Here is a 24655-nt window from a genome sequence, read left to right as displayed (position 1 = left end):
CTGGGAATCACTTTCTTGGAGGGTTTGGCCCTCAAAGTGGATGTGGTTGGGTGCCCTGTTGATTAGGAGGGGAGGGGGACAAATAGCTGTGGGGTACTTACCAGCATACACTTGGCTAGTTTTGCTTTCCTACCAGAAATGTGTTCCAAATCCCTTTTCCGTGGAGAAGGTCCTGGGTTTTAAAGCTGTTTATAGCTGGGGAGTCCTTTCTGGTTCCAAGGTCTCACCTATAAAATGGGGTTGGATGCAGTGAGGTCTTATATCCCCATACGGGGCTACTGGCAGCTTGGGCGCAGTGAGTGCCCTCCTCTTCGCCCCCTCCCCTTCTCCTGTGCTCCACCCGCCTTAAGGGGTCGTTCGGTAGTTGGGCCTTTGAGCAGAGGACAAGATTTTTTCCGTACTCCGCCCCAGGCCTCCCCTGCGTGGCCCTGACGCCGGCTTGTCCCCGCCCGCTTTAGGTGGTGACGCGGAAGGCCACGCCCCCACGTTGACGTCACCGGCCCGGTTCCCTCTCCCGGGAGCGGCGGCGGACGCGCGGCTCCCACCCCCTCCCCTCACGGGTTCTCCCCTCCCCGGTGGCGGCCGCGGCCCGACCCTCTGCAAGCCGATGGCCCGGGTCCCGAGCGCGGGCTAGCGTGCCTGGGTTCCCGGCCATGGGCTGTATCGGCTCTCGGAGCCCGGCGGGTCAGGGTAAGAAGCAGAGGCCGGGCACGGGTTGGGGAGTCGGGCTGCGGGTGCGCGGGCCGTGGGTGGGTCGGGGCCTTGAGGAAGGGGCCTGTGTCGGGAGAGGGAGGAGCCTGCACCGGGGAGGCGGGCCAGGCTAGAGGAGGGAGCGGACTGGAGCGGGGAGAGGGCTAAACGGACCTGGGTTCGGTCCCATGGCCTGCCTGCTTCAGGGCTCTGCAGGGTAGACTCGTGTCTTTCCGCCTGGATTCCCACTGCTGAGGGTGGCGGGAGGCGCATGGCCAGGGGAGGGGCTAGTCAGCCCTCTCCATCCCTTGGCGACTGGCCTTGTCCGCCCACATACACTCCCACCCCGCACCCCTTTCCTATTCCTCTCTTCTCGCTGTCCTGGGACTGGCCCTATCCTGGGAACCTGCCTCTCCCATCTGTGCCTCAACCCCCTTAGGCCTGCAAACGCTGGCCACGTACCCTACCAGGGAGTTTTTAATTAAACCTTACTCCCCACTTCAGAGTCAGAAGGTTGATGAACAGGACTGAGGCCCCACTTGGGGCACCTGTGAGCACCTGATCACCTCTCACCTCTTACAACTCTTTTAGTTTCCTTCCCCCACTCTCAACAACAACAAAAAATCACCCTACCCTGTGGAGGGAAACGAGCCCAGAGGGAGGCCATCAGGTCTTTCTTCCCACAACTGCTGACTCTTGCTTGGGCCTTGGTTCCCATGGATGGTGCATGCTGGGGCCTGGTCTTAGTCCTGTGCATCTGAGGTTGGCCAGCCTACTTTACTCCAGTGTCATGGATTTCTCCAAGCCTAAGGCCAGGTAGGAACTTATGACATTGAAGGCTAGGTTTCAAATGGGTCCTGGGCTTTTCAGGGCAGGTGGTCAGTCACACAGGCCTTAGCGTGGTTGGTACTTGAGGTTCTTTAGATCTAAGACTCTGAGATTTGTACTTTCCTTGGGTTCCCATGAGGAATTCTGGGATTTGTAGTCCTAAATTAACCTCACGGCTTATGAAGCTGAGAAGCAGCAGGCTGCTCTGATCCCTCTGGCCCTGTAAGGCTTGGCGTTCAAGAAGTCATTCCCTCCTGTGGTCAAGGCAGAGTTTGGCTGACCTCAGGATTGGCATCAAGAGCCCTGATTAGGTACCAGTTAGGGCCAGGATGGCCTGTAACCTTGTGTCTTCCTTCTGGTTGGTAGCATTTCTAGGGACCACCAGCTGGCTGAGGCTCAGGGACAGAGACGGCTGCTCCAGCTAAAGGTCAGTTGTGATATACATTGCCTGTTGGCACTGTCTAGGGGACAGGCCTCAGCTAGCTGAGCTCCACAGAGCTTGGCTGGGCCCCTGTCACTCCCACCTCCTCATAGCCATGAGGCAGGAACACTTTCCTTATGTGACTAGGAACAGGTTCCAAGTGGGGAGGGGACTGGCTCAGCATCCGGAACCAAAATAGGAATAGAACTGGGAGCTGAGCCTGGAGCGGTTCTGGGCTTTTGGTTCTCTGCATCAACACAGCCAGCATGCCTATGATTTCTGTGCTGGGCAAAATGTTTCTGTGGCAGCGTGAAGGGCCTGGAGGACGATGGACTTGTCAGACAAGTCGCAGAGGTGAGAGCAGGGACCGTAGATGTGACCTGGGAGGTGATGGGAACCTGAGGAGTAGGGTTCTCAGGTGGCAAGAGGAAAATTACTTTGGCTTAGATATTGGGCATGAGGCTGAAACAGGAACAACCAGGCTGGGGCCAGACAGGCCATTAGGAAACCACCTTAGGGGACTGGAGCAAAAGTCAGAAAAAAATCATGGGTTTGTCAGAGAAGAAGAGTAAAGAGCTGCGTATCGACTAAGTCTGGTGAGAGGAAAGAACCAAGAGAAATAAGCAAAGCAGCAAGCTTTCAAAGGACCGAGGATGGTGGCGGGGAGGTGGATGGTGGTGGCGGTGGAATAATGAGGTGTACTTTCCAAGAGGAATGGGTAGGCTGAGAAACCAGAGAAGATTCGGAATTTATCAAAGTTTAGATTTCATCCCAGGGGTTTTGGTGTCAAAATATGTCCAGTGGAGGAAGGTGGTTAGTGGCTGCCACAAAATGGCCCCAGGGACCTAAAGGTTAGGGGTAGTGGGATAGGGGCTTTCAGAGCTGTGGAGAGCACCAGGTGGTTGCTCAGATTCTGGGAGGTGGGGGAGGGGTGAGGAGGAATGATACGGCAACACGGGATGAAAATAAGGGGGATCTTGGCAGAAGTGGGAGCCCAGCTGAACAGCTTTTCCCCTACTCCTCAGTGGCCTCGGACCCCGCGTGGGCTGTGGAGTGGATCGAACTTCCTCGGGGCCTCTCTTTATCTTCCTTGGGATCTGCTCGCACCCTCCGAGGCTGGAGCCGGTCCTCTCGCCCTTCTTCCGTGGACAGCCAGGACTTGCCAGAGGTGCTGGGCCCCTGGTGTTGGTAGGGGGAAGGGGGACCGCTTCTACATGAAGGGGATCTGTATTCCCCACCCCCGCCTTCCCAGCCTGTTTCTGGCTCCCTTTGCCTGTGAGCGGAGGCGCTATCCGGCCGGCAGTAAGGCCGCCCCCGCCGGTCTGCTCTGCTAGGCACTGTGCCAGCTCTGGGCGGGCTGCTCGCGCCTTTGGCGCTGACGTCAGTGCATCCCGGGCCATATCCCCGGAGACCCTGTTGCATGGTGATGGGTTGCCAGGGAGACATACACCTTTTCTCTGGGCCTGGGCCGCATCTGCGCGGAGGGCTGGCACGGATGGGGCGGCTGTGGGGAGTGAGGGAAGGGACGGAGAGCGAGCCAGGAAATACCCAGCAGGTGCTCCTCCCTCCAGCCCTGGCCAGAGGCTACCGGCGCCACACTGGGGGCCCTGTCAGCCAGGTACTGAAGGGGGGGGGACAGAGGGGGTGGGCCTGAGGTCAAGGGGCAGGTGGAGCCCCTCTTGTGAGGAGTGGGAACTGATGGAGTAGAGCTAGGCAATGCCGGGGAGCGGGCCTGTACCTCTGACTTCATTCATTCATTGAAGGAAACATTTGCCTGGGCTTGTCAAAGAGCACAGAACCAGGTGTAAGGTGGAGGTAGGAACGCAGGTGAATAAAACTCAGGCCCTGCCATCCTGAAATCCCTCAGGAGAGATGCAAGGGTAATGCTGGGGATGGGAAAACTGTGGACTGAAAACCCAATAGGAGGTGTCACTTGAGTGAGGCCTTAAATGGTAAGGAGCATTTTGTCAGGCAAAGATAGCATTCTTAGCCCAGGGAAAAGCTGGGGTTTTTTGCCTGGAAAGCAGGGCTGCCTGCTGACAGTGAAAGTGGAGAAGTACGGTTTTACTAGGCAGAGGAGATCAGTGGTGGATCCCAGGCAGGCCTGGAAGGAGGCAGGGCCTCACAGAGTCCTTCATTGCCTGGCTGTGAGCTTACACTTCATTGGACATTGAAGGAGCCCAGAAAAGATTTTAAATAAGGACATGTTTTGACCAGTTGCACCCCAAGAAAATTGTTTACATTTATACCTTGTCTTGTTCATTCTATATATTTTGAGAGATTGCTCTGTACCAGGCACTGCTAAACACTGGGGTGCAGCAGTGACCAAAAGAGACCGAATTTCTGAAAAAGCTTAAGACCAGTGAGGGAGACCAACAAGAAATAAGGAAACACATAAAATAGACCATAATTACACACATGGGATACATTGATAGAGGATGGTGACTTGTTAGAGACTACAGAGGGAGGGTGTACAACTGGTATGGTGGCCAGGAAGGCTTCTCTGAGGGAGTGATATTTCAGCCAAGACCCAAAAGATGAGAAAGAGCTAGCTAGCCAGATATGAGAAGGGGGGAGGGGAACACACAACATACTGGGCAAGGGGCCTTGAGGGCTTGAGGAAGGGCATTTGCAAAGGATGAGGCAGTATTAGAGGCAGTTTGGAGATGGAATCATTAGGTCTTAACAACAGATATGGGTAAGGAAAGCTAATGGGAGAGTTGATGGTGATACTGAGGTTTGGAGCCAGGCTGAATCTGGGAGAATGGTGGGGTAATGCAAAGTAAGGAGGTCTGCCCGGCCCGCGTGGCTCAGGTTGAGCATCGACTTATGATCCAGGAGATCGCGGTTTGATTCCTGGTCAGGGCACATGCCCAGGTTGCCGGCTTGATTCCTGATCAATGACTCTCTCTCATCATTGATGTTTCTATCTCTCTCTCCCTCTCTCTTTCTCTTTCTAAAATGAATAAAATCACACTCAAAGTAAGGAAGTCTGGAAGCAGGGCCAGATATGGGGAGAAGGTGTTGGGTTTGTTTTTGGTCATGCTGAGTTTGTGGCCCTCATAGGCTCTAGAAACACTGGAATGTGGGTCTGAAGACTGAGAGGAGAAGAGGGGCAAAAGGAAGGGGACCTGGATGCTATCTCCTCAAAGACCCTACTCCATCCATGGTTCTTCCTGACCTGTCTTCTTCTCCTCTGGGAGCTGGGAAGGTGGAGGGTTAGCTGTAGTTCTGTTCCTTTGGGCCTGCCTATGTCTCTGTTGCTCCCAAGGAGGACATAGTTTGCTGTTCCTGGCTGCTTATCCTCTTACAAATCCCAACAGCCTTTGGGACACATGTGCTGCCCTGTCATCTCTTCCCAGCTCCCATATCCCCTTGATGGGTTGGGTGTGGTATGGGCATGTGGGAGGACACTGCTGTCAGAGGAGCACTCAACCTCTGATGCTGTCACCCAAGGTGAATGTTGGAGACACAATCGCGATGCTGCCCAAGTCCCGGAGAGCCCTAACTATCCAGGAGATCGCTGCACTGGCCAGATCCTCCCTGCATGGTATGAACCCCCCTCCCATGCCTCTGGCCATTTGGTCCTTTCTTCTCCCTTTTGCACATGCCCTTGGGGATTGTATACTGTGAGCTTCTGTCTCCCATTTCCTCTCTTAGGTGAATCCCAGACCCCCTTTTCCCTCCAAAGGCACATGTGGATCCTTACTACTACCACCCTTCCACTTCCCTCCCAGATGCTCCCTGACCCATGCTCTTACCAGGGTTTCTGACTGTGCCCCATCTCTAGGTATTTCCCAGGTGGTGAAGGACCACGTGACAAAGCCCACCGCCATGGCCCAGGGCCGAGTGGCTCACCTTATTGAATGGAAGGGCTGGAGCAAGCCAAGTGACTCTCCTGCTGCCCTGGAATCAGCCTTTTCCTCCTATTCGGATCTCAGTGAGGGTGAACAAGAGGCTCGCTTTGCAGCAGGTGAGTGACAGAAAGGATCAGCCATACATTTGTGATAGGGATGTTCTCTCTCATCTCCTTGGGCCTAAGTGGGGTTTGGAGTCTTTCCACACCCCTGTGTCTTCCTCTCCTGTCTCCAAGCTGAGCCCTAATCTTAGCTCACCTCTTAATGAATTCCATGTCCTCCCCGACAGGAGTGGCTGAGCAGTTTGCCATTGCAGAAGCCAAGCTCCGGGCATGGTCTTCAGTGGATGGTGAGGACTCTACTGATGAATCCTATGATGAGGACTTTGCTGGAGGAACTGACTCAGGTGAGAGGATATTCCATGCTAGTGCTGCCAGCTGGGGTGGAACTGCCTGAGCTCAGCCTTTGGAAGAGGAGATCCAGAATGTCCTCACGCTTTGGAAGGAGAGTGGAGAGAGGCAGATTCTGTCCAGGCAATCCTTGATTTTCCATGGGCAGGAGGGCTGTCTACCCTCATGGGTGGACAGTCAGCAAGTGGAAATGGAGTAGTTCCTTTCCTACAGGTGCTGAGCCTTCTCTGCCTGTCTGTGCAGTTGGGCCGTGCAGTCCTCAAAAAAAAAACAAAACTTGGAGACCTCACCAGCACCTTCTGTGCAGTCATGTCTCTGGGAGGGTCTGCTGTGCCTTGCCTTGGAAAGTCCTCTCAAGGCAGCCTCCTGGCTGGCTGGCTGTGGTAGTGCACGTGCATAGTGCAGCAGCACAGCACCTCATGGGGCTGTGGCCCCAGGCAAACAGGAAGCTTGCTGGGCCTGGGCTACTCACAGGGCTGCTGGCTCCAGCTTGCATCCTTGCATTCCAGGCTAGGGGGCCTTTCTCTCCACCAGTGCTTGCAGAGGGGACCCTGCAGGGCTGTGCAGCTGTGCAAGGTCTTCCTTTCATCTTTCATTCTCCAGACCACATGGCTGACTTTCTCTGTAACTTCTGGGCTCAAGTTTCCCAGGCCACAATACCCCCCCCATCCCTTTGCCTTTGAAGATTGCCTCTACACAGCCCCATTCCTCTAGCTAATTAACAGATTCTCTGAAGCAGGCAATATATTAGAGCAGCTTGGAGACTGCTGCTGTCCAGAGAGGACTGATTGGGATGACCGAGACCAAGATAGACCTGAACCACAGTGTTTTTGTTTGATTGAGTTCCAGGCCTGCTTTGACTCCTGGTATAATGATAATAAGTAACATTTATCCAAGGCCACTACTAGCCCATGTAGAATCACTGTGCAAATTTGAGAAAAGCACTCTTTTCGCTGGTGGGAACAGCCCCATGCCAGGGCGTGCTGCTTGATGAGCAGAGTGTGGGCTGAATTTCAGTTCATTCCCCTTGGGCAGTGAACAACCTGCATGACCATGTAGGATATCCCTGCATTTATTGCTTTCTTACTGTGTGCCAGACTGTTCTCTCAGCAACCCCATAAGTTAGGTATATTAGAATCCCCAATTCACCATTAAGGAAATTAAGGCAGAGAGGTTAAGTGACTTTCCTAAAGTTCCCCAGCTCCTACCCACCATCCCCAGAGCTGGACGAAGGTGGAATGGGGAGAATGTGGCTTCCAGGTTGGCCAATTGAGATGGGGCTAGCAGGGCTGTTTTCTTTTCTCTCCCTCAACAGACATGGCTGGGCAGCTGCCCCTGGGACCCCACCTTCAGGACCTCTTCACTGGCCACCGATTTTCCAGGCCTATGCGCCAGGGCTCTGTGGAGCCTGAGAGCGACTGCTCGCAGACCGTGTCCCCAGAGACCCTGTGCTCTAGTCTCTGCAGCCTGGAGGACGGGTTGCTGGGCTCCCCGGCCCACCTGGCCTCCCAGCTGCTGGGCGAAGAGCTGCTCCTTGCCAAACTGCCCCCTAGCCGGGAAAGTGCCTTCCGCAGTCTGGGCCCATTGGAGGCCCAGGACTCGCTCTACAACTCGCCCCTCACAGAGTCCTGCCTTTCCCCCGCCGAGGAGGAGCCAGCCCCCTGCGAGGACTGCCAGCCACTCTGCCCACCAGCGGTGGGCAGCTGGGAATGCCAGCTACAAGCCTCTGACGTGGCTTCTTCTGGGGTGGTGTCCTTAGACGAGGATGAGGTGGAGCCAGAGGAACAGTGATGCAAATCATGCCTGATGGTGGCATGTGTCCCCTGGCTGCTGGGGGCAGAGCCTCTGTGCCCAGTTGTGGGCTTGAGGCTTCCAGCAGAGCTCCAAAGCCTAGAGGGCTCCTGGGAGCACTCACTCCTCATTGTGTGTTTTGCATGAAAGTGTCTAGAGAGGAGGCAGGGGACCAGGCTGGGGGCGCATGTCCAGCCCCCACTCCTGGGGTTTGCCGGGGGTTGCCCGGGGCCCCTGGGGCATGGCTACAGCTGTGGCAGAGTGATGTTCATGTTCTTAAATCAAAAATGCCACACATTTCCTCCTCTGATGATGTGAACCCTTGAGGGGGCAGTTATGACTGGGCTGTGTGGGATAGAATGGGAGGGAGCCTGGCCTCTCCCTGCCCCTCCCCCTGCCTCTCTCCTCTCTGCTTCTCTCTTCACCTCCGAGTCTGAGTCCATGTGCAGTGCTTGATAGAATCACCCCCACCCAGGGAGCCTACAGAATGAGCTGTCCCCAGGGTCTTTCTCCCAGCTGGGCTCGTGCTGTGCTTCACCTCTCCATTGTCTCTAAATCTTTTTTTCTCAAGAAAGGGGTTTTGGTCTGTTCTTTCAGTCGGATCTTTGGGAGGCACTGGAATGATGAAAGCATTACCCACCACCCTTTTCCTGGCCACCCTGAAGGGGTCTGTGCCCTTTCCCAGTCCCTTGTAGGATGTGTGAGCAGGGGCCCAGTGGCTCCCAGACCACCAGGCTGCTTCATTCATTGAGATCTCTGTAGGGTGGAGTTGGAAGAGATGGCTCTGTTTGCTACAGAGCTGTGACTTTGATGTTCTTCCAGAGGGGGCCACCAGGGGGCCACGCGGGTGACCAGGCAGTTGCCTGCTGATGCCTGAGCAGGGCAAGAATTGTGCCAATGGGTGACAGTCATGAGGGATTGTCTCTCATTGGGGAGGAAAGAGGGTAGTGCCTTTCTTGGCTGAAGGACAGGCTAAAGCTACTGTACTGGGGGCAACCAGGGTGTTGATGGCCAAGCAGTGGAGGCCTCTGCAGATCCTACACTCCATGGACAGCAGGCTCTGGAGTTTTATGGCCATGGGGGTGTAGGTGGCTACAGATTTCAGGCCTTGTAGGCTTTGGCAGGTAATAGGGCCCAAGGTAAGAACACGAGCTGATGGGCACAGGCATTCTATATATAAGTGGCTCATTAGGTGTTTATTTTGTTCTATTTAAGAATTTGTTTTATTAAATTAATATAAAAATCTTTGTAAATCTCTATATACATCTGGTCATTGGAGGTTCCAGTATAAACCCATCTTAGTTCTACCCCTTTCCCCCTCAAAGGGGCAGCAGCGCTCAAGTGATCCCACTTCCATCTGCTAGGGCAGTGCTGATCTTCCTGCCCTTGGAATACTTGTTGCTAGTGGGTGCTGCTGGGTCAGACTCCAGGTAGGAGAAACTGGGAGAAGCTGGTACCCCTGGTCTGGAAGGGGGGCTAGGGCTCCAGCCTTTGGCTGTAGCTCTACCTCCTGCTTTCCCAAGGCAGAAGGAACAGGAGAGCTGTAGGATCCAGGCTGACAGCCCCGGCCACCGCCATCCCAGGCTGCCCATTGAGGAATTCACTGGCACTTGTCGTCACTGTCAGAAGGGCTGCCCTCCCCGGGGAGGCTGTGGCGGGAGCGGGGCCCCCAGAGTGCATGCACCTCAGTGGTCTCTGTGTCACTGCTGCTGGTGGCACTGTCACGGAAGCTGGCGAGGGGCGGCCGGACTTTCACGCCCTGTGCTGTGACAGAGCCTTCAATAGCCTTCCGGAGCTGGAAAGGTGAGAGGGTCAATCGGAGCTCCTTGCACATACTCCTCCCCAGCACTTCCCCCAGGTGAGCTGGACATAAGCATCCATGCCTTTTTGGAAGTGGAAGTGGCTTTGACAGCCATTATCATCTTACCTCCTTTAGAGTGACGATCCCAATGAGTCTGCCAATACTGGTGACATAAGCATGGTCCACTCCCAGCAGTGAGAAGATGGTGTGAGTCTGCAGGGTGGGCAGAAAAACATTGGATTTTATGCACAAGGAGAAAGGGGCCCAGGAAGAGATGTTGGGTTGGGGGTGGAATAGAAGGGGTGCCACAGGTGGTGAGGGGAGGGGGAAGGGCCAACAGAGGAAAAAGTATAATGAGAATATACACCCACTCCTCAGAAACTTGATAGTGGGAATCTTTACGTTGATAGAAAAACGGACAGAGAAAGGATTCATCATCCCATATTAGAAAAGAGAATTGAGGAAGGAACAGCTGTTGAAATACAATACCTAATGATTGGCCAGGCACCCAGCTAAGTCTTACATTAGCATTTAATTTCAGCACTGTCCTGAGAAGTATGACACCCATTCTATGGGACAGGCAGCATGAGGCTCAGTGGTGGAGTGACTTGTTCGGGGTCATCAGTAAGAAGTGCCCCTGCAGCTCCAGGCCACTTTTCAGCACACTAGAAGAGGCACTGCCCTAGTTGTCCGATGCAGATGTCCAATTAGTTATGGATATATCCAGGAGGAAAGTTCCACACCTCCCTTAGGGGTACTGGCCCTGAATCCTGTTCCTCTTATCCCACCTGGGTGGCTGACACATGCTTCCCCTTTGCCCTCCACTGGATGAACATGTAAGGTATCCCTTCACCCTGGCTCTGATTCCTCAATCTTGGCCTGCAGCACTCTGTATCTCTCACACAGTTTGCCTTTTCTGGGGCCCAAAGCACCGCAGTCCTGTTGAGATGTAGCTTACAGTCCAAAGGACAACAGTCTCTCCAACCCCCCATGTTTTTCTTGCTTTGGGCCCTTCCCCCAAGCTTTCAAATGTAATCACCAAGAGTTCAGAAATTGTCAGCTAGTTCCCCTTGTGCTCCAAGTGGATTTTCTTGGGCCAGATGTCTTGAAAAAACACTCTACTGACTCAGCAGTTCCTGGAATTTTTGGCCTATCATTTATCACACTGTTTTCAGTTTACTTGTAAGCCTCTTGGTTTAATGCTTGAATCGAAATGGGCATTAATATCCCAGCTTCTTGAGTACCAGTTACTCAGAAGTAATTTTAATTGTCTTAACACTTTAAAAATGTTTTCTTATACAGCTGCTGAATTCTTTAGGAAAGAACTTCAGAACTTTCCTTTCTCCTAAGGCATGACAGTACTTATAAAAGGAGCTGGAAGTTGTTTTAGCATAAGCTTTTTTGTACTCCTTTAATACCTGTCATAACTGTCATGTGTTTAGCAAGTCCCTTGAATCCTACATGCTACACGTTATCTTTAATTTCCTCATCTGATTTCATAGGGAAACATATCTTTATGATAAGATTTCCTGCATTAATAATCCTTGGCCTTGTCTTATGCTTAGCAACCCATATCATCCTCTCTCAAGGATCCTATTAAATCATTCCTCTGAATTTTCTAATCTTCACAATCCTAATCAGAGTGAGCTTCTGGCAGGCTGTAAGCTTTTGGTTTTGCAAACCACTTGTCCTGGGGAGTCACCAAGCCTTACTGATCTACCTCGTGAATATCCTGGCCATTCTCCCTGACTCCCTCACCACCCTGACCAGGACAGGACTGTAACATCTTAACGGGCTCTGCTTTCTGCCTCCCTTCCATTCAACTTCGCTCTGCCATCCTATCAGCTTTCTCAAACTTGAGTTAGAGCCTGGACTCCCCAGAATGGCCCATGAGACCTTTTCCAAGCCCACCCCAGCCTGTCTTTTCCAGCCTCAGATTCCTCCAGGCACCCCAGCTTCCAGTCTCACATAATCACTCATCGTCTTCTGAAAACATCAATTTCTTGCACACTTCCTTCATTACACCATCTTTTAAAGTTCCCTGTTCGCCTCTAAGCTTAACTGGTAGTGATTTCTAAAATATATTGAATACTTACTATGTGCCAGGTACTATTCTAAGTGGTTCACATATATCAACTCCTTTGATCCTCAGAAAACCCTATGATGTTGTTACTAAGATCCTCATTTTACAAAGAAAACTGAAGCACAGAAAGGCTAAGAAATATGACAAGGTTACACAGCTAGCTAACAAGCGGCAGAGTGGAGATTTGGGTTCAGCCAGTCTGACCCAGTGTTGGCACTATAGCTTCCCCCACCTCCACTCGCTGCTTCCCTGTAGGTCCCTCTGAATGAATGAGGTACTTAGCTGATATGGTGATCTCCAGTTGCACAGGTTCCTAAATAGTCTCCACTGTATTCCTTTGCTCCTCTGAATGTTCAGCTCCTGAACTTAATTGGGCTACTACTTATTGACTCCTCAGGGTTGCAAGGACATTTTGAATTCTAATCTTTTATGTTCTTATCGCTTCCAGTTCTTTGTACTTTTGGTAGTCGGTTCCTCAAAGGCTTCTCTTCCTCTGATTTTAAGTTTGTAACAAACACCTACTTTGTTCTTTTTCATTTTAATTTAATTAGACACCAGGGAGCTCATTGGAGAGCCTGCATTTCTTGGGCTTGGGAACAGTGAGTTGATAGGGAGAGGGACAGTGTGGCCCTCTTAAAGAATACTGGAACTGGGGCCAGGAAATCTGGGCTCTAGGCCTGACTGCTATCCTGATTCAGGCAAGTGACCTCACTGCCTCAGTTTCCCCGTGTATTAAAATGGTTAAATCCACAGGCTTTTGGGTCAGACAATATTGGATGTGAGGCCTGGTTGTGCTACTTACTGTGTGACCTTGGTCAACTTGCTTAATTTCTTTGAATATCAATGTCCTTATCTATAAAAACGAATATCATACTATCTATTTTACAGTGTGGTTGTGAGGATTACATCAAACTTGTGAACAGCTTAGCCCAGTGCCTGGGACATAGCAGGCACTAATAAAATGTCAGCATCAGCATCGTCATCTTTATGTGATGTTTGAGGACTAAGTAAGATGATGGAAAAGCTTTAGAGGTCTTAGGAAGAAAGGCTTTAAATAAAAGCCAAATGTATTATTCTCAGGCCTATCTCCTTTTTTTCTTGTAACTGTACTGCAGTTCCCCACTCACTTTGATCCAAGGTCTTTACCCAAAGGCTTATAAGTTCCTTTAATACTTTTTTGCTTTTTTGTATCTCTCTTGTCCTCTGTCTTTCCTGCCCGGGGCCCCTGCTTGTCCACACTAAGCTGGCTTTTAGGCACAGCTTGCCTCTAAACTAGCTGTCCAAGCTGCAGACCTTGGGAGTGCTCTCCCACCGGCCCCTGCCCCCACTCCTCAGAAGTTTGCACATTAAATCTAACAATTTAGCTAAAATACCACTTGGTTTGTGCCCTAGCAGCCTGCTGGGTGTGTCTGTATTCCCTACCTTCACTTAGAAGCCTGACGGTGCCCAATGATGCCACTGCCTCATCCTGGGGAGCCCCTGTTCTCTAATGTCAGCCTCACCCACCACCAACCTCTCTGCACTCAAGTTTTCTCCCCACTCCTGGAGGCTGGTTTTGCCCTTCTGCTGAGCTATTTTCCTGTGTCCTTACCAGTTTTCCTTTGGCCTACATTAAGTGAGACTTTCTGGGGTCTGACATTCCAAGCCCCCCACTGGGTGTTTCTCATCTTTGTTTATCTCTTCTCTGCAGTGTCCCCACCCCTACTTGGATGTTTGTTAGCTTGTTTATTAGATTTTCTTATCCTGCCTGTTTCTCACCCATTTTTTTACAGCGTGGGTGTATCAGCCTTGTTGGGAGCTGGCAGCCTCCCTCCTAGCTCTGACCCTAGCCTGGCCTTCTGGCTTCTACCCAGCTTGAGCCCTGTCTTTGTTGTTGCTTTGGTCCAGAGTTCCCTAGGGACAAGGCTGAGAAGGGGAAAAATGATGCCTGATTCTACCACAGGCAGGAAGAGGCTAAGGGGACCTGGCTCCTGGCCGCCCCTTGTTTGAAAAACATTTCAGCATAGAGCCCACTCTCTGCTGTCCCTTTTCCCACCACTGGCATGAGTCCAAACTTGTGGGAGGATCTATATCCCCACCCTGTGCTCCTGAGAGCCCAGGCCAGCCCCAGGTTGCAGGCCCTACCTTGTGCAAAGAGGTCCGCTCTACCAGCTGGAAGGGAGCAGGGTCAATTTTGCAGTCGCTGAAGTTGACAGGTTCATCTAGTTGCTGTTCCTCCCACTCCAGAATCTGAGGGTATGAGACTAGGAGGGTTAGGGAGAAGGTGCTAACAGTGACCCTCACCTCCCTGAAAGCTGGCCTGCCCTTTTTCCTACCCCATGGTCCCTCCCATGGGGACAGAAGCCAAGATGATGACTGAACACATCCCGGAAGAAACAGAGTCCAGAGTCCAGTCACACCTTACCTCCTCAGGAGTCATTTCACTTTCCAGGTCTGAGTCGCTCTAGGAGAAAGGGAGGGAGGCTGGCAGCGGGGGCTGGGGAGAGGGGGGGTATCCCCACACCGAGGGAGGTTTATCACCTAGACCCTGGCCTGCCCTGTCTGGTGCTCCTGAGCTGCAGAAAGAAGTGGGTACTTACTGCTAGGGAGATTCGGACCCGCTTCAGCTTGCGCTTGTCACATGATTCTGACTTCTCCAACTTTGTTAGAGCCGAAAGGGAGAGAAGAGGAATTGATGTTATAGGTGCACTGCAGGGACAGAGCTGGCAAATAGGACAGAAGGGCAGGGAGAATGGAAGCAGATGCTATAGGGCTAATGGAGAGGTTATCCCAGCATTAGAGACTGAAAAGAAAGAGCCAGAGGGAGAGGCTCCAGCCACTCACCTCTGAAGCAGCCTCGGGGGGTGGACTGCCACAAAAAAGGCTCCTGAGGGCCATGCCAGCCTGCTCCACGTTCCCTGTGTTCCCAAACACAAGGCCCTAGGGCAATGTCATCTTTGGGGGAGAGGGGAGCAGGGCAAGGGGAGAGGCATCCTGGTTCTACCCCTGGTCTATTCAGGCAGCCTCTCAGCTGGTATGTGCCCCAGCCAAAAGGTGTGCAGGGACTCTAGTGCAGTCTCAGAGGCTGGTCTCCGGCACTGTGGGAGAGTGGAGGGAGTTGCTAGTGGGTGTTGGGCTCACCTGGAGGACTCTCCCTGAGGCTCATTGAGTTGCTGGACACCCTCTTGAGAGCAGGCTTCAGGGGCTTGTGAGTCTCCCCCCGAGCTGCAGTGAAGCCGGAGTCCTCTGTGTTCACCTGCACTGGCAGGAAGGGGCTAGTGAAGCTGCGGTCCCAGGATACCTCTAGGTGACCCTCCTGATCAGTATATACAACAACATTTAGGAAGAAGTTTATGTTGCTGTGTAGGGCTTTCCCCTCACCTGGAAGCGGACTGAGGTCTCAGGGCTAGGGGGACTCTCCTGATCGGGTGGCGGAGGAGTCTGGGCAGCTCGACGCTCCTGCATGTGCTGTCTCCGGCGGGCTGGGCTCAGCTGGGATCCCAGCAATGCTACCACCTGTGAGCGCTCAATGGAGCCCAGGAGGATCATTGACTCTGGATAGAGCAAGTAGGAGGTCTCAGGAGCTGATGGCGAGGCCCTCCTCTCCGCCTCCCAGCCTTTTCCTACACTCAGAGTGGGGCCTTGGACACAGGCCACACTCCAGAGGGAAGTCCCTGCCGGGCAAATGCTGGCTATTCCCTTTGGGACCAAGGAGACTGGTCCTGAGCTCCTGTTTCCTCCCCATTCCTGAGCAGCGACCTGGGAGATGTTCATAGCTCCTGGGCCCCCTGCTGGTCTCACCAGAGGACTCAACTAGGGCCAACATGCGGCCCTTGGTCCTGTGTAGTGCCATCCGCAGGTCCCGGAAGGTGCAGCTGAGGGCCACATGGGGAACATCTCGCACCATGATGTCCTCCACTCGCACCCGGTACTGCCTGGGGGCAGAGAGAGGCACTTGGTTTGTGGTCAGCATGGGGAGGGGGTAGCCAGAGCACTACCATCCTGGGGCCATAAGGAGGGCCCCATAGCCCATGGGGACAAGGGCTAAGGGCCAAGGAGTGCCCCCTGCCAGGGTATGGACAAGAGGAGCTCTGACCAGGAGGCAGCAGGGTGGCTGTTCTCCCAGCTTCACTGATTGAGGACCTTGCTGGAGGTGGGTGTGAGGGGGTCCTAGGACACCCAGCCCTCACCCACAACCCCTTTGTTGCCCGGCCCTCCTTACTGGTGGCGGCCCCAGCCCAGCTCAGGCAGATAAGGCAGTTTCTTGATTCGGATGATGCTGTCATAGAGTGAGGGCTGTAGGCTCTGGGCAACGGCGTTGGCCAGAATGACGGCAATCATGACGGGCAGGATGTGGGCAATCTGGCCTGTGAGCTCAAACACGATCACAGCCGTGGACACTGTGTGTGTCACCGCTCCTGCCAGCGCAGCTGCTCCTGGGGACAACCACCTTTAGTCTCCTCAGGATTCCCAGGGACCAGATGACCCTCCCCACCTGGGGACAGTCCTGTGGGTGCCCTCAGGGCTGCCCAGTACAGTCTTGAGAATTGGGTTTCTGCATTTGAAGGAAGCCTGGTTCTGCCAGCAGGGGGCACCAGAGCCTCAGACCCTGTGGCCCTATCAGGACTATGGGGAACTGGAGCACTCACCCACAACCGCATAGCCCCCAGGCACAATCCGATAGGTGCTGCTGTCTGTGTGAATCCCATCTGGGAACCAGGCAGCCATACTTTCGCCCACCAGACGCCCAAATGCTGCTCCTTCAGGGAGGGGGGTGGGAAGAGAAACAGGTAGTGGAGGGGGAGGGTGGGAGCACTAGGAAGAGAGAGGGTCAGAGGGTGGGGGAGGGGCCAGTGGATCATTCAGTGGAGGGGATAGTCCTGTGGGGGTGGGCATTGGGGCTGGGGCTGGACCAAAACCCACTCCCGGGCAGAGAAGTAATGGCCAGGGGGTATAGCCAGAGGGTGGGAAGGGTGCAGGCTGGGAGAACAGGCAACTGAGGACTCACCAATAACAAAGACAGGCATGAAGGCCCCACAGGGCACTGGGATGGTGGTGGCCAGTGCAGACATCCAGAACTGCAGGCAGGAGGCAGTTTAGACAGGTAGAGGTGCCACCTGGTTCCAGGTAGCCCCCAGCTCTACCCCAAGGAGCCTACATTGCTTATCAGGTAATAAACCTCCCAGCTACCCCAGAATCCCCTAGAGGTGAAGGGATGAAGGACTCCAGAACCAGATGGCTTGGGTTCAAATTCTCACTTTGCCACTAGCTATGTGACGTTGGGCCAATTACAACCTCTTTATGTTTTGACTTCCCATCTTTGAAACAGGGGGACTCATAGTACTTTTCCATAGCACTGTTGTAAGGTCTAAAGGAGTTAATACGTGGAAAGTGCTGAGAACAGTGCCTGGTACCTAATAAGCCTATGTAAACATTAGCTATACATCTATAAGGAGCCCCACCTTCATGAGAATGAAGATGACCAGAGTGAGGAAGACATTGGCACGTGGAGGGCTCCAGGCCTGTGAAGTTCCAGGAGGCTCTAACTCTTCCACTAGGCCCTGGCGGACCCATGTCCGGTTGTCAAACAGGGTGACCAGCGTCTCTTTCTGTGAGAGCTGTAGAGGAAAAGGGTGCCTCAGGCTGAGGACCAGACAGGATGAAGGAAAGGGGCCCATGGGAGAGCAGGGCCTGTTGGCTTTAGGAGGGATGCATCCCAAGGGAAGGCATACGTTCCTGTTCTGCCTGGGGTTACCTGTCCAGCCATGAACTGTCCCAAGCCAGGGGGGAAGGTCAGAGTGGAGATGAGCAGGGTCACCAGAGCCGGGAAGAGCAGGCGTCTAGAGATGTAGGTTTCACAGCATCAAACATGGGTGGTGCACTTACTACAGACTGGTGAGAGGCTGGGTGCCCTCACATACCTCAGGGTTGAAGTCACAGCAGAGCCTTGGCTCTTACATAAAAGCACAGTTCTAAGAGAAGGTCTGCTTTGCTGTTCACAAGATGATGGCCCAGAGGGTGATGGCCATCTGGGGTTATTGTGAGCCCAAACAACTTTCTGTTGGCTCCTGACTCCCTAGGTGGGCAGCAATGGCAGAAGGCACATCCCCCAGCCCTCTTTGGAACACATCTGAGCTGTGTCTCCTTCCCTTGCCTTCAGAAGCCCTAGCTGAAGGGTGCATTGTGTAAGAGTGGAGAAGTTTCTGCCTCTGTTTCTCTGTGGTGACTTAGACTGAAGGTCAGTGTTAGGGGAAAGAAGCTGGGGTCACTTATGAAGTTGACAGAAGGTGCCATAGGGAGCAGGCTCAGTTGGCTGCCCTTTCCCTGAAGGACATTAGTTCCAACAAAAGTCACGTCTCAGGCCTCCCCACTCCCAATCCTTGGGTCACAACTGAGAGAGCTGTGCTCTGGAGATTAAAAAAACCCTCACCATCTCCATGTTTCCCTGGAGGAAACTAAGGCTCACATACTCTCTAGGGAGCACTGCTATCTGTGTCAGGCCAAAGGCTAAGGAAGCCTTAGCCTTTGATCTAAAATTCTCTCTGCCACTGACTTAAAATTCAAAAGTGCCAATTTTCAGGTAATTCATATAAGAGACAAAGTGTTCAATCCGCCTGGAAAACACCATTGGCTGATTTTCTCAAGGGAGTGCCTGTTTTTGACTGGGCCACTATATGCCAGCTCACCTGTCACCACCCCCGACTCCCACCCCTCTGTGACCCTCACACACCCAGAGCAGCCTAGAGGAACCCAAAGCCAACTCACTTCTTCATGAGGAAGCGGTTGATGGTTTTCTGCTTCCGCATCACCTGGACAATCTTCCGGTTCAGGTAGACAAAGAGAGCCCCTCCAAAGCCACTGGCAATACTGGAGAGGGAAGAAGCATCATCGTAAAATGGGTCTTCCCTCCTTTACACCCCCCTCTCAGAGGGGCCCCAGCTCCCACAGCTCCTCACCCAATGACAGCAAAGGCTGGCAGCTCCTGGAGGTCAAAGGGAAAGTCAAGCCGGAACCGGGTTTTGAAGAGAGCAGTGATAGTCTCTGAAGGGAAGGCAGAGTAGCAGAGGAAGGCAGGTGTAGCATAGGGGCCCCATCTGAGCCATCTCAGGGGCTCCCCGCATCCTCCAGGTGCCCACCTTCATCACGGTTCCAGACCGCCAAGACCCGGAAGATGAAGGCACTGAAGGTGGCAGCAAAGAAGCCCCGCCAGTAGTTCCGCACCGCAAAGAAGGTGGAAGTGACCTCAATGCTGAACAAGACACCTGCGAGGGGCCAGGGAGAGTGCCACTTGAGGCCTGGGCCCGGCCTCAGGACTCAGAGCCAGATGAGAAGGGTAAAGGAGGCGAGGTCAAGGGCAGGGCTGGGGGCTGGGCCGGCCGCCTACCTCCAATAGGTGCTGCAAAGCAGCAGCCCACTCCCACGGCACAGGCAGCGGCCAGCATCTCTGTGTTCCGGGATTCATTCTGGCGAGAGCAGTGGAAAGGGGAATCAGCCGGGCTCAGCAGCCCACCCTTCTCTTCTGCCCTCCCCCAGGGTACCGCTTACCTCATAGATGCCCCCAAAGAGAGAGAGGAACTTGCTGAGCAGCGCAGCACACATGCTCGCGATATGTACAAAAGGGCCCTGGGGGATGGGGTCAGGAGGTGAGTAGGGAAGGGGCACATGCTGGCCCTGGCCTGGCTTCTTCCTCCACTGGGGAGGACTCCTTTATTCCCCAGCCTGCAGTTACCTCTTTGCCAAGGGGCATCCCACTGCCCAGAGCACAGGTCAGCCCGATGACCTTAGCTACAAAGGTCTTGAGGGTGAGGTATTCCTTTAGCACCACGCCCCGCAAGATGGTCTTCATCTCGGGGATGCCAGACCCTGGAGAGTATAGAGTCCCAGGAGAGTAATTTGATGTGCCCAGTTCAGGAGGTTCCACCTCTGCCCTCTCCTCCTCTCCTACTGTACCAACAGCCTGAGGAGCCAGGATCTGTGTGAATCCAGCTGAGAAAGTGATCAGGACAACAGGATAGGTGACCCAGGCCAGGTACTGGAGCAAGAGGCTGGTGTTCAAGCCCCGGGACATCCACTGCTGAGCTGTAGGGAGAGGATGTGCTGCTGGACTCCTGAGGTCACACCCAGTCCCCCTTTGCCACTGGGACATACTGATATGAGAGGCCTTCCCAGGGAATATCACACAGAACCCAGGTACCAGGGGCAGGGAGGGGGCCTGAGAGGGCCTTCAGTGGGAGAGAGATCATTGCAGGAGAGAGGAGAGGCAAGAAGTCGTGGCCTGTGGGAGTGGCAGTGACTATGTCTGAAGGTGGGCACTCAGGCTGGCCAAGTAGCGAAGATACCTGGACAAGTGTGGCATGGAGGAAGCAGGTTGGTGCTTCCCAGCCCTCCCCTGCCAGCCCTTGTCCTCACCCTGCAGACAGGCAGCAATGGCATAGTCCATGGCCCAGCTGACCAGCGCCATGACGAGCCCCAGCAGGACCAGGAAGATCCAGTCTTCACCAACCCTGGATACTAGGAACTTATGACAGCGTACGGAACAGACTGGGAGCAGGGAAGGGAAGAATGGGGAGGCTGGCACCAAAGTGCTCCTACCCTTGCCTCCCCCAACCCTCAATGGGCTCTAATGAATGGCCTCTGTCCCCCCAGTACAGCACAGCCAGATCCCTTGCCCCAACCCAAGTCTCACTGCGGCACCGGGCACAACGGCTCTGTCCATATTCAAGGAGCTCTAGGGGAGCGGGAGAGGAAGGTGGACTCCTCCAGGGCTCGGGCCCTCCCAGGCGGATCCGAGCAGCCTCCTCTTTGGCAAAGGCCCCAAGGTCCTGAGTGTACCGGCCATACATCTGCGCAATGGGGAAAACAGGGTTAGGAGCCCTGCATGTGTTTGGGCTGAGAGGGGATTCAGGGAGGGCTCCTGGGGTCTCAGCTCCCCTTCTCCCAGCCCTCACATTATATATCCCCTCTTGAACCCACAGTCCCACTTTGGCTTCGGGTGTGGGAACAATGCACATTGCAGACTGTGGGAGCTGTCCTGGCAGGAGTGAGGGGGACAGCCAAGGACATAGCTCTGGGGGTGGCAGAATAATCACTTCTCTTCTCACAGGTCTGGGGGAGGGGGAGCACTGAGGAGGAGTGGGAGGGAATGCCCCAGAGAAGGAGAGACAGAAAAACCTAAGGCAGTCTGATAGTGGGAGGAGGGAAGGTCAGAGAATAAGGGATGGTCAAGGGCATATGGGTAACAATAAGGTCCTCAAGGAGCTGGGGGCAGCTGAGTTGGGCCTAGGAGCAGGCGGGGCCTCAATCCTTGTCACGTTCCCTCGGGCCTCTGGCCAGTGACCCAGTCCAATGCACCCCTCCCACCCACCCTAATCCCCTTGTCCCTATTCTCCACCCCCATCCCTCCCAACCCCCCACCATCCTGCCTGTCCAGCTGGGAGTGGAAAGTCTCTCTGGGTGGGTGGGGAGTGCTTGGTGGCCTCAGCCCACACTGGAGCTGCCCTTAGTCCAATGATAGGGCACAGCAGAAGGTGATGGCTGGGCTGTGACTGTGGATGCTGGGGTGATGGGATGGGAGAGTCTCTGAGCTGTGGCTAGACCTGCCAAGCTGGGCATGTGTGGAGGGGTGGGGAGGAGTAGATTCCGGCTGCCACCCGCAGAGCTTGGAGACACAAAGGGCTCCTGTTGGGGCTTGGGGGGGGGGGAGGAGGGAGAGAGGGGGGGGGAGAGAGAGAGAACAAGATAGAGAGCGAGGAAAGGGAGAGGAAACCAGAGAGAGAAAGGGGTAAAAGAGAGGCCTGGGGAAGGAGCCGAGAAAAGGAAGGAGAGGGGAGGAGGAAGGGACAGAAACAAAGTAGAGTATAAACAGGCCGACACAGTGTCAGAGTGGGAGGTGAGCCTGTGAGATGTGAGAGAAAGACAAAGGGATCGGAAGAAGGGGGAGAGCCTGGAGCAGAGAGTGTCCGGGAGAGAGCTTGACCCTGAGAACTCATACCAGAGATAAAGACCAGGAGGAGATGGGGATGGGGCTGGCACAGCAGATAGACACCATTTCAGGGCAAGGTGCCTGGCTCCTTGACCAGTGGCCCATTTTTGGCTTGTGCAGATGAACAGACACCTCCACCCTATGTGAAGGCTCACCCCTATACCCTTGCTCCACCCCCACCCCTGCCACCTCTCCTTGTCATCCAGTTTTATCCAGTCATTGCCTCTCTTAACTGGGCACCTCCCAGTCTCAATTACAGCTGGGGTTTGGGGGGGGGGGGGCTTCCTCCTCCTGGAGGGACTCCCTCCCTGCCTCCTTCCTGGGCAAATTCCAGTACCAGTTGTTTAAAAAGGAGCCCTTCCCTAGAGTTTGGGTCCCCCACCCCAGTGACACAAGGAAGGGCAAAAGGCTTCTCAAACACTAAGTTACAGTGGTGGCCATGAGTCAGCTCAGAACCCCAGGACCCCTGCTTCTAATGAGGTCAAGGGACACCCCTGAGGTGGGTAGGGGCTGGATACTCAGAGTAAGCATGGACAAAGGTCCCAGTTCCCACACCCATTCCTGCGGGACCCATCTTCCTTTAAGTTCCTGTCCCCCAGGGTGGCAGGCCACCTTTTTTCCAGAGAACAGACAGAGGGATTCCTGCCAGTGCTGGGGGCTGGGTTTGGGTCTGATCGTCTTTCTACACACTCTTCTTGTTTCTGTATCTAGCACAGTAAAATGCACTTACTGGGGACAGAGAGAATGTCTTGGATGGTGGAGATACGATAATAGACAGATAAAGTTCAACGGGTGTGAGCCGTTCTGGGGAGGGGTAGTGGGGGTGCTGGGACTTGGGCCCAGGTGATCGCGGGGAGGAGCAAAGAAAACGTGGTGGTGGTGGGGAGAAGTAATGGGAAGGACACCTGGGACAAGCACCTGATCTTGTCCTCTGCAGGCTGCCAGCCTCAGCCAGGACCTGCATGCAGCTCGTCCCGTAGCCCTCCAACCTCTCAGGCCCTCGAGCCTCAGTTTCCCCAGCTCAGAAGGCTGGGGCAAGGTTAAGGTAGGCCCCCGGTCCTCGTGCTTCCAGGGGTAGCCAGGAGCAGCAGTCCGGAGCGCACCCCCGAGCTCGGCTCGGCTGCACTTACCAGGGTCTGCTCATACTGCAGCGCCCGCGGCTCCATCCCTTCCTCCGCCGCCGCGGCCGCGCCGGCCGCCATCTCTGCGCACAGCCCTCGGGCCTCCCGCTGCCGCTCGGGCTCCGGCCTGGACTCGGCTCCCCGCCCGCGGAGCCCGTGCCGACACCCGTCCCGTCCCCGCAGCCCCGGCGGCCGAGTGCAGAGAGCCTCCGGCTCGCGTCCCCTCCTCGGCGGGCGGGCCGAGGGCGGTGCCCACGGTGCTGCTCCGCCCGCCGGCCCATCCCCGCCGACCGGCCCAGCCCGGCCGGGGTCTGCTGTGGGGCCGCCTCCTAGGCTTGGGAGGCGGTAGGGGGCGCTTGGAACGCGCGAGCCCGCTCTCCCGCTCGGCGGAGGCCGGGGGCTGAGGGGGGCGTCCGGTGCCAGAGCGGGGGCGGGTCCGCTGGCACGTGGAGGGGCCGGGCCGGGTCTGCGGCTCGCGGCGCCCGGCGGGGAGACTGGAGACGCCGGGGCTGCGGAGAGCCCGGGGCCAGGGGCCGCAGGGCCGTCTAAGTCAGACTCTCCGGGCCCAATCTCCCTCTTTCGAGTGGTGCCCTCTCTTGCTTCTCCTACGGCTCAGATGCACCGCTGCTCTGTCTGGAGTGAGCAGCAAAGCTGCGGGGACTCGGAGGCGGACACCGGGTCCGGGAATGGGGCGGGGGCAATGCTCGGAGCTGAGACCCTCGGGCTCTCTCATCCCTCCCCTTCCTCCTCTTTCCCCGGGGAGCTGCACCTGGAGCAACCTGGACTGCAGCGGGGTGTGCGGGCCTGGGGGGGGGGGAGAGTGAGGCCCGAAGGGAGGGAGGTCGAGGTGCGGGAGAGGGCGCTCCTGGGAGGCGGGCGTGGAGGGACAGAGGTCGCTTCTTCCTGCCAGGGCCCAAGGAGAAACCCAAGTAGCCGCTGACGTCTCGCCGCCATGGGGGAATGGCCGGATGGGGCTCTTGGTTCTCCATCGGGATCCGAAGAAGGACAGGGCAGAGGGTGGGGTGCATACAGGGTGGATGCGCCTCGTGTGTGGCAGAGATAGTGTCGGGGGAGAGGCCAGTGCCCAGGAAGCAGGCAGTGTGCCAGAGGAGGAACAGGATGAGGAGACATGCGGGACGCAGAGGTGTTGCCTCGGAGGAGGGGGCAGTGCCCAGGAAGGGGGCAGTGTGAGAGGAGCCAGCATCCAAGAGGAAGGGGCAATAAACGTCAGGGAAGAGTATCGGTAGGGGAGGACAGTGCCGGGATGAAGGGGCACATAGGAGATCAATGTCCAGGGGGAGAGGACAGTGGAGGGGGAACGGGCAGTACTAAGCTCAAGGGGCAGTGCTCGGGAGGGCAGTGCGATGGGGTCAATGCCAGGTTGTAGGGGTGGTGTGGCGGAAGAGAGCAGGGCTCAGGGCAAGAGGACAGCGGTGGGGAGGGTGCAGTACTAGGAGAAGGGACAGTGCAGGCTTTCCTCTTCCCCGTAGTGACATCATGGCAAATTCCCAAACTGAAAGGACCCAGCTCGGATGACATCCAGCAGGGTCGAGCTGGGCCTGGCCGGCCTGAAGGGCCGCGGTGCCAGCTGTAGGGGCTGGGTACTGCGCCCTGCGGGGCCAGCGCTCTGGGGGCGGGGTTCTGCTCCGCCCTCTCTCGGCGCGGACTGTGCCCTCCGCGCGCCTGAGGACC

General features: G+C 55.2%; 2 protein-coding genes across 9 annotated transcripts; one reads left to right on the top strand and one right to left on the bottom strand.

The window, feature by feature from the left end:
- The first annotated feature begins 569 nt into the window (after nucleotides 1-569).
- On the top strand, nucleotides 570-9250 carry FAM131A (family with sequence similarity 131 member A). 5 transcript variants are annotated; one of them, XM_016220566.2, is made up of 7 exons: nucleotides 588-690; nucleotides 1885-1945; nucleotides 2965-3107; nucleotides 5396-5489; nucleotides 5730-5912; nucleotides 6086-6202; nucleotides 7522-9250. In XM_016220566.2, the coding sequence occupies exons 4-7, from the start codon at nucleotides 5420-5422 to the stop codon at nucleotides 7995-7997; spliced, it is 846 nt and encodes a 281-aa protein (XP_016076052.1). In that variant the 5' UTR covers nucleotides 588-690; nucleotides 1885-1945; nucleotides 2965-3107; nucleotides 5396-5419; the 3' UTR covers nucleotides 7998-9250. The 5 variants fall into 5 exon arrangements, with proteins under 5 accessions (XP_016076050.1, XP_016076052.1, XP_016076053.1 ...); XM_016220567.2 differs by lacking the exon at nucleotides 588-690 and adding an exon at nucleotides 912-1506; XM_016220564.2 differs by lacking the exon at nucleotides 1885-1945 and having other exon boundaries at nucleotides 570-690.
- CLCN2 (chloride voltage-gated channel 2) lies at nucleotides 9046-23056 on the bottom strand. Of its 4 annotated transcripts, XM_016220562.2 has the most exons (24): nucleotides 22973-23056; nucleotides 20547-20703; nucleotides 20270-20401; nucleotides 19811-19939; nucleotides 19590-19723; nucleotides 19406-19483; nucleotides 19245-19323; nucleotides 18997-19122; nucleotides 18817-18901; nucleotides 18626-18727; nucleotides 17616-17700; nucleotides 17323-17478; nucleotides 16869-16938; nucleotides 16510-16620; nucleotides 16083-16296; nucleotides 15662-15795; nucleotides 15242-15414; nucleotides 15002-15116; nucleotides 14705-14778; nucleotides 14461-14520; nucleotides 14286-14324; nucleotides 14006-14110; nucleotides 9925-10011; nucleotides 9046-9792 (listed from the first exon to the last, which is right to left on the bottom strand). In XM_016220562.2, the coding sequence occupies exons 1-24, from the start codon at nucleotides 23042-23044 to the stop codon at nucleotides 9598-9600; spliced, it is 2712 nt and encodes a 903-aa protein (XP_016076048.2). In that variant the 5' UTR covers nucleotides 23045-23056; the 3' UTR covers nucleotides 9046-9597. The 4 variants fall into 4 exon arrangements, 3 of the variants coding, with proteins under 3 accessions (XP_016076048.2, XP_087674397.1, XP_087674398.1); XM_087818271.1 differs by lacking the exon at nucleotides 20270-20401; XM_087818272.1 differs by lacking the exons at nucleotides 9046-9792; nucleotides 9925-10011 and having other exon boundaries at nucleotides 14007-14110; nucleotides 14197-14324.
- Between the last annotated feature and the right edge of the window lie 1599 nt (nucleotides 23057-24655).

Source organism: Miniopterus natalensis, chromosome 6 (genome assembly GCF_054644295.1).
Source record: "Miniopterus natalensis isolate mMinNat1 chromosome 6, mMinNat1.hap1, whole genome shotgun sequence".
Lineage (NCBI taxonomy): Eukaryota > Metazoa > Chordata > Mammalia > Chiroptera > Miniopteridae > Miniopterus > Miniopterus natalensis.
Note: the sequence above shows the minus strand (reverse complement) of the source record. Positions and strands in the feature narration are given on the sequence as shown.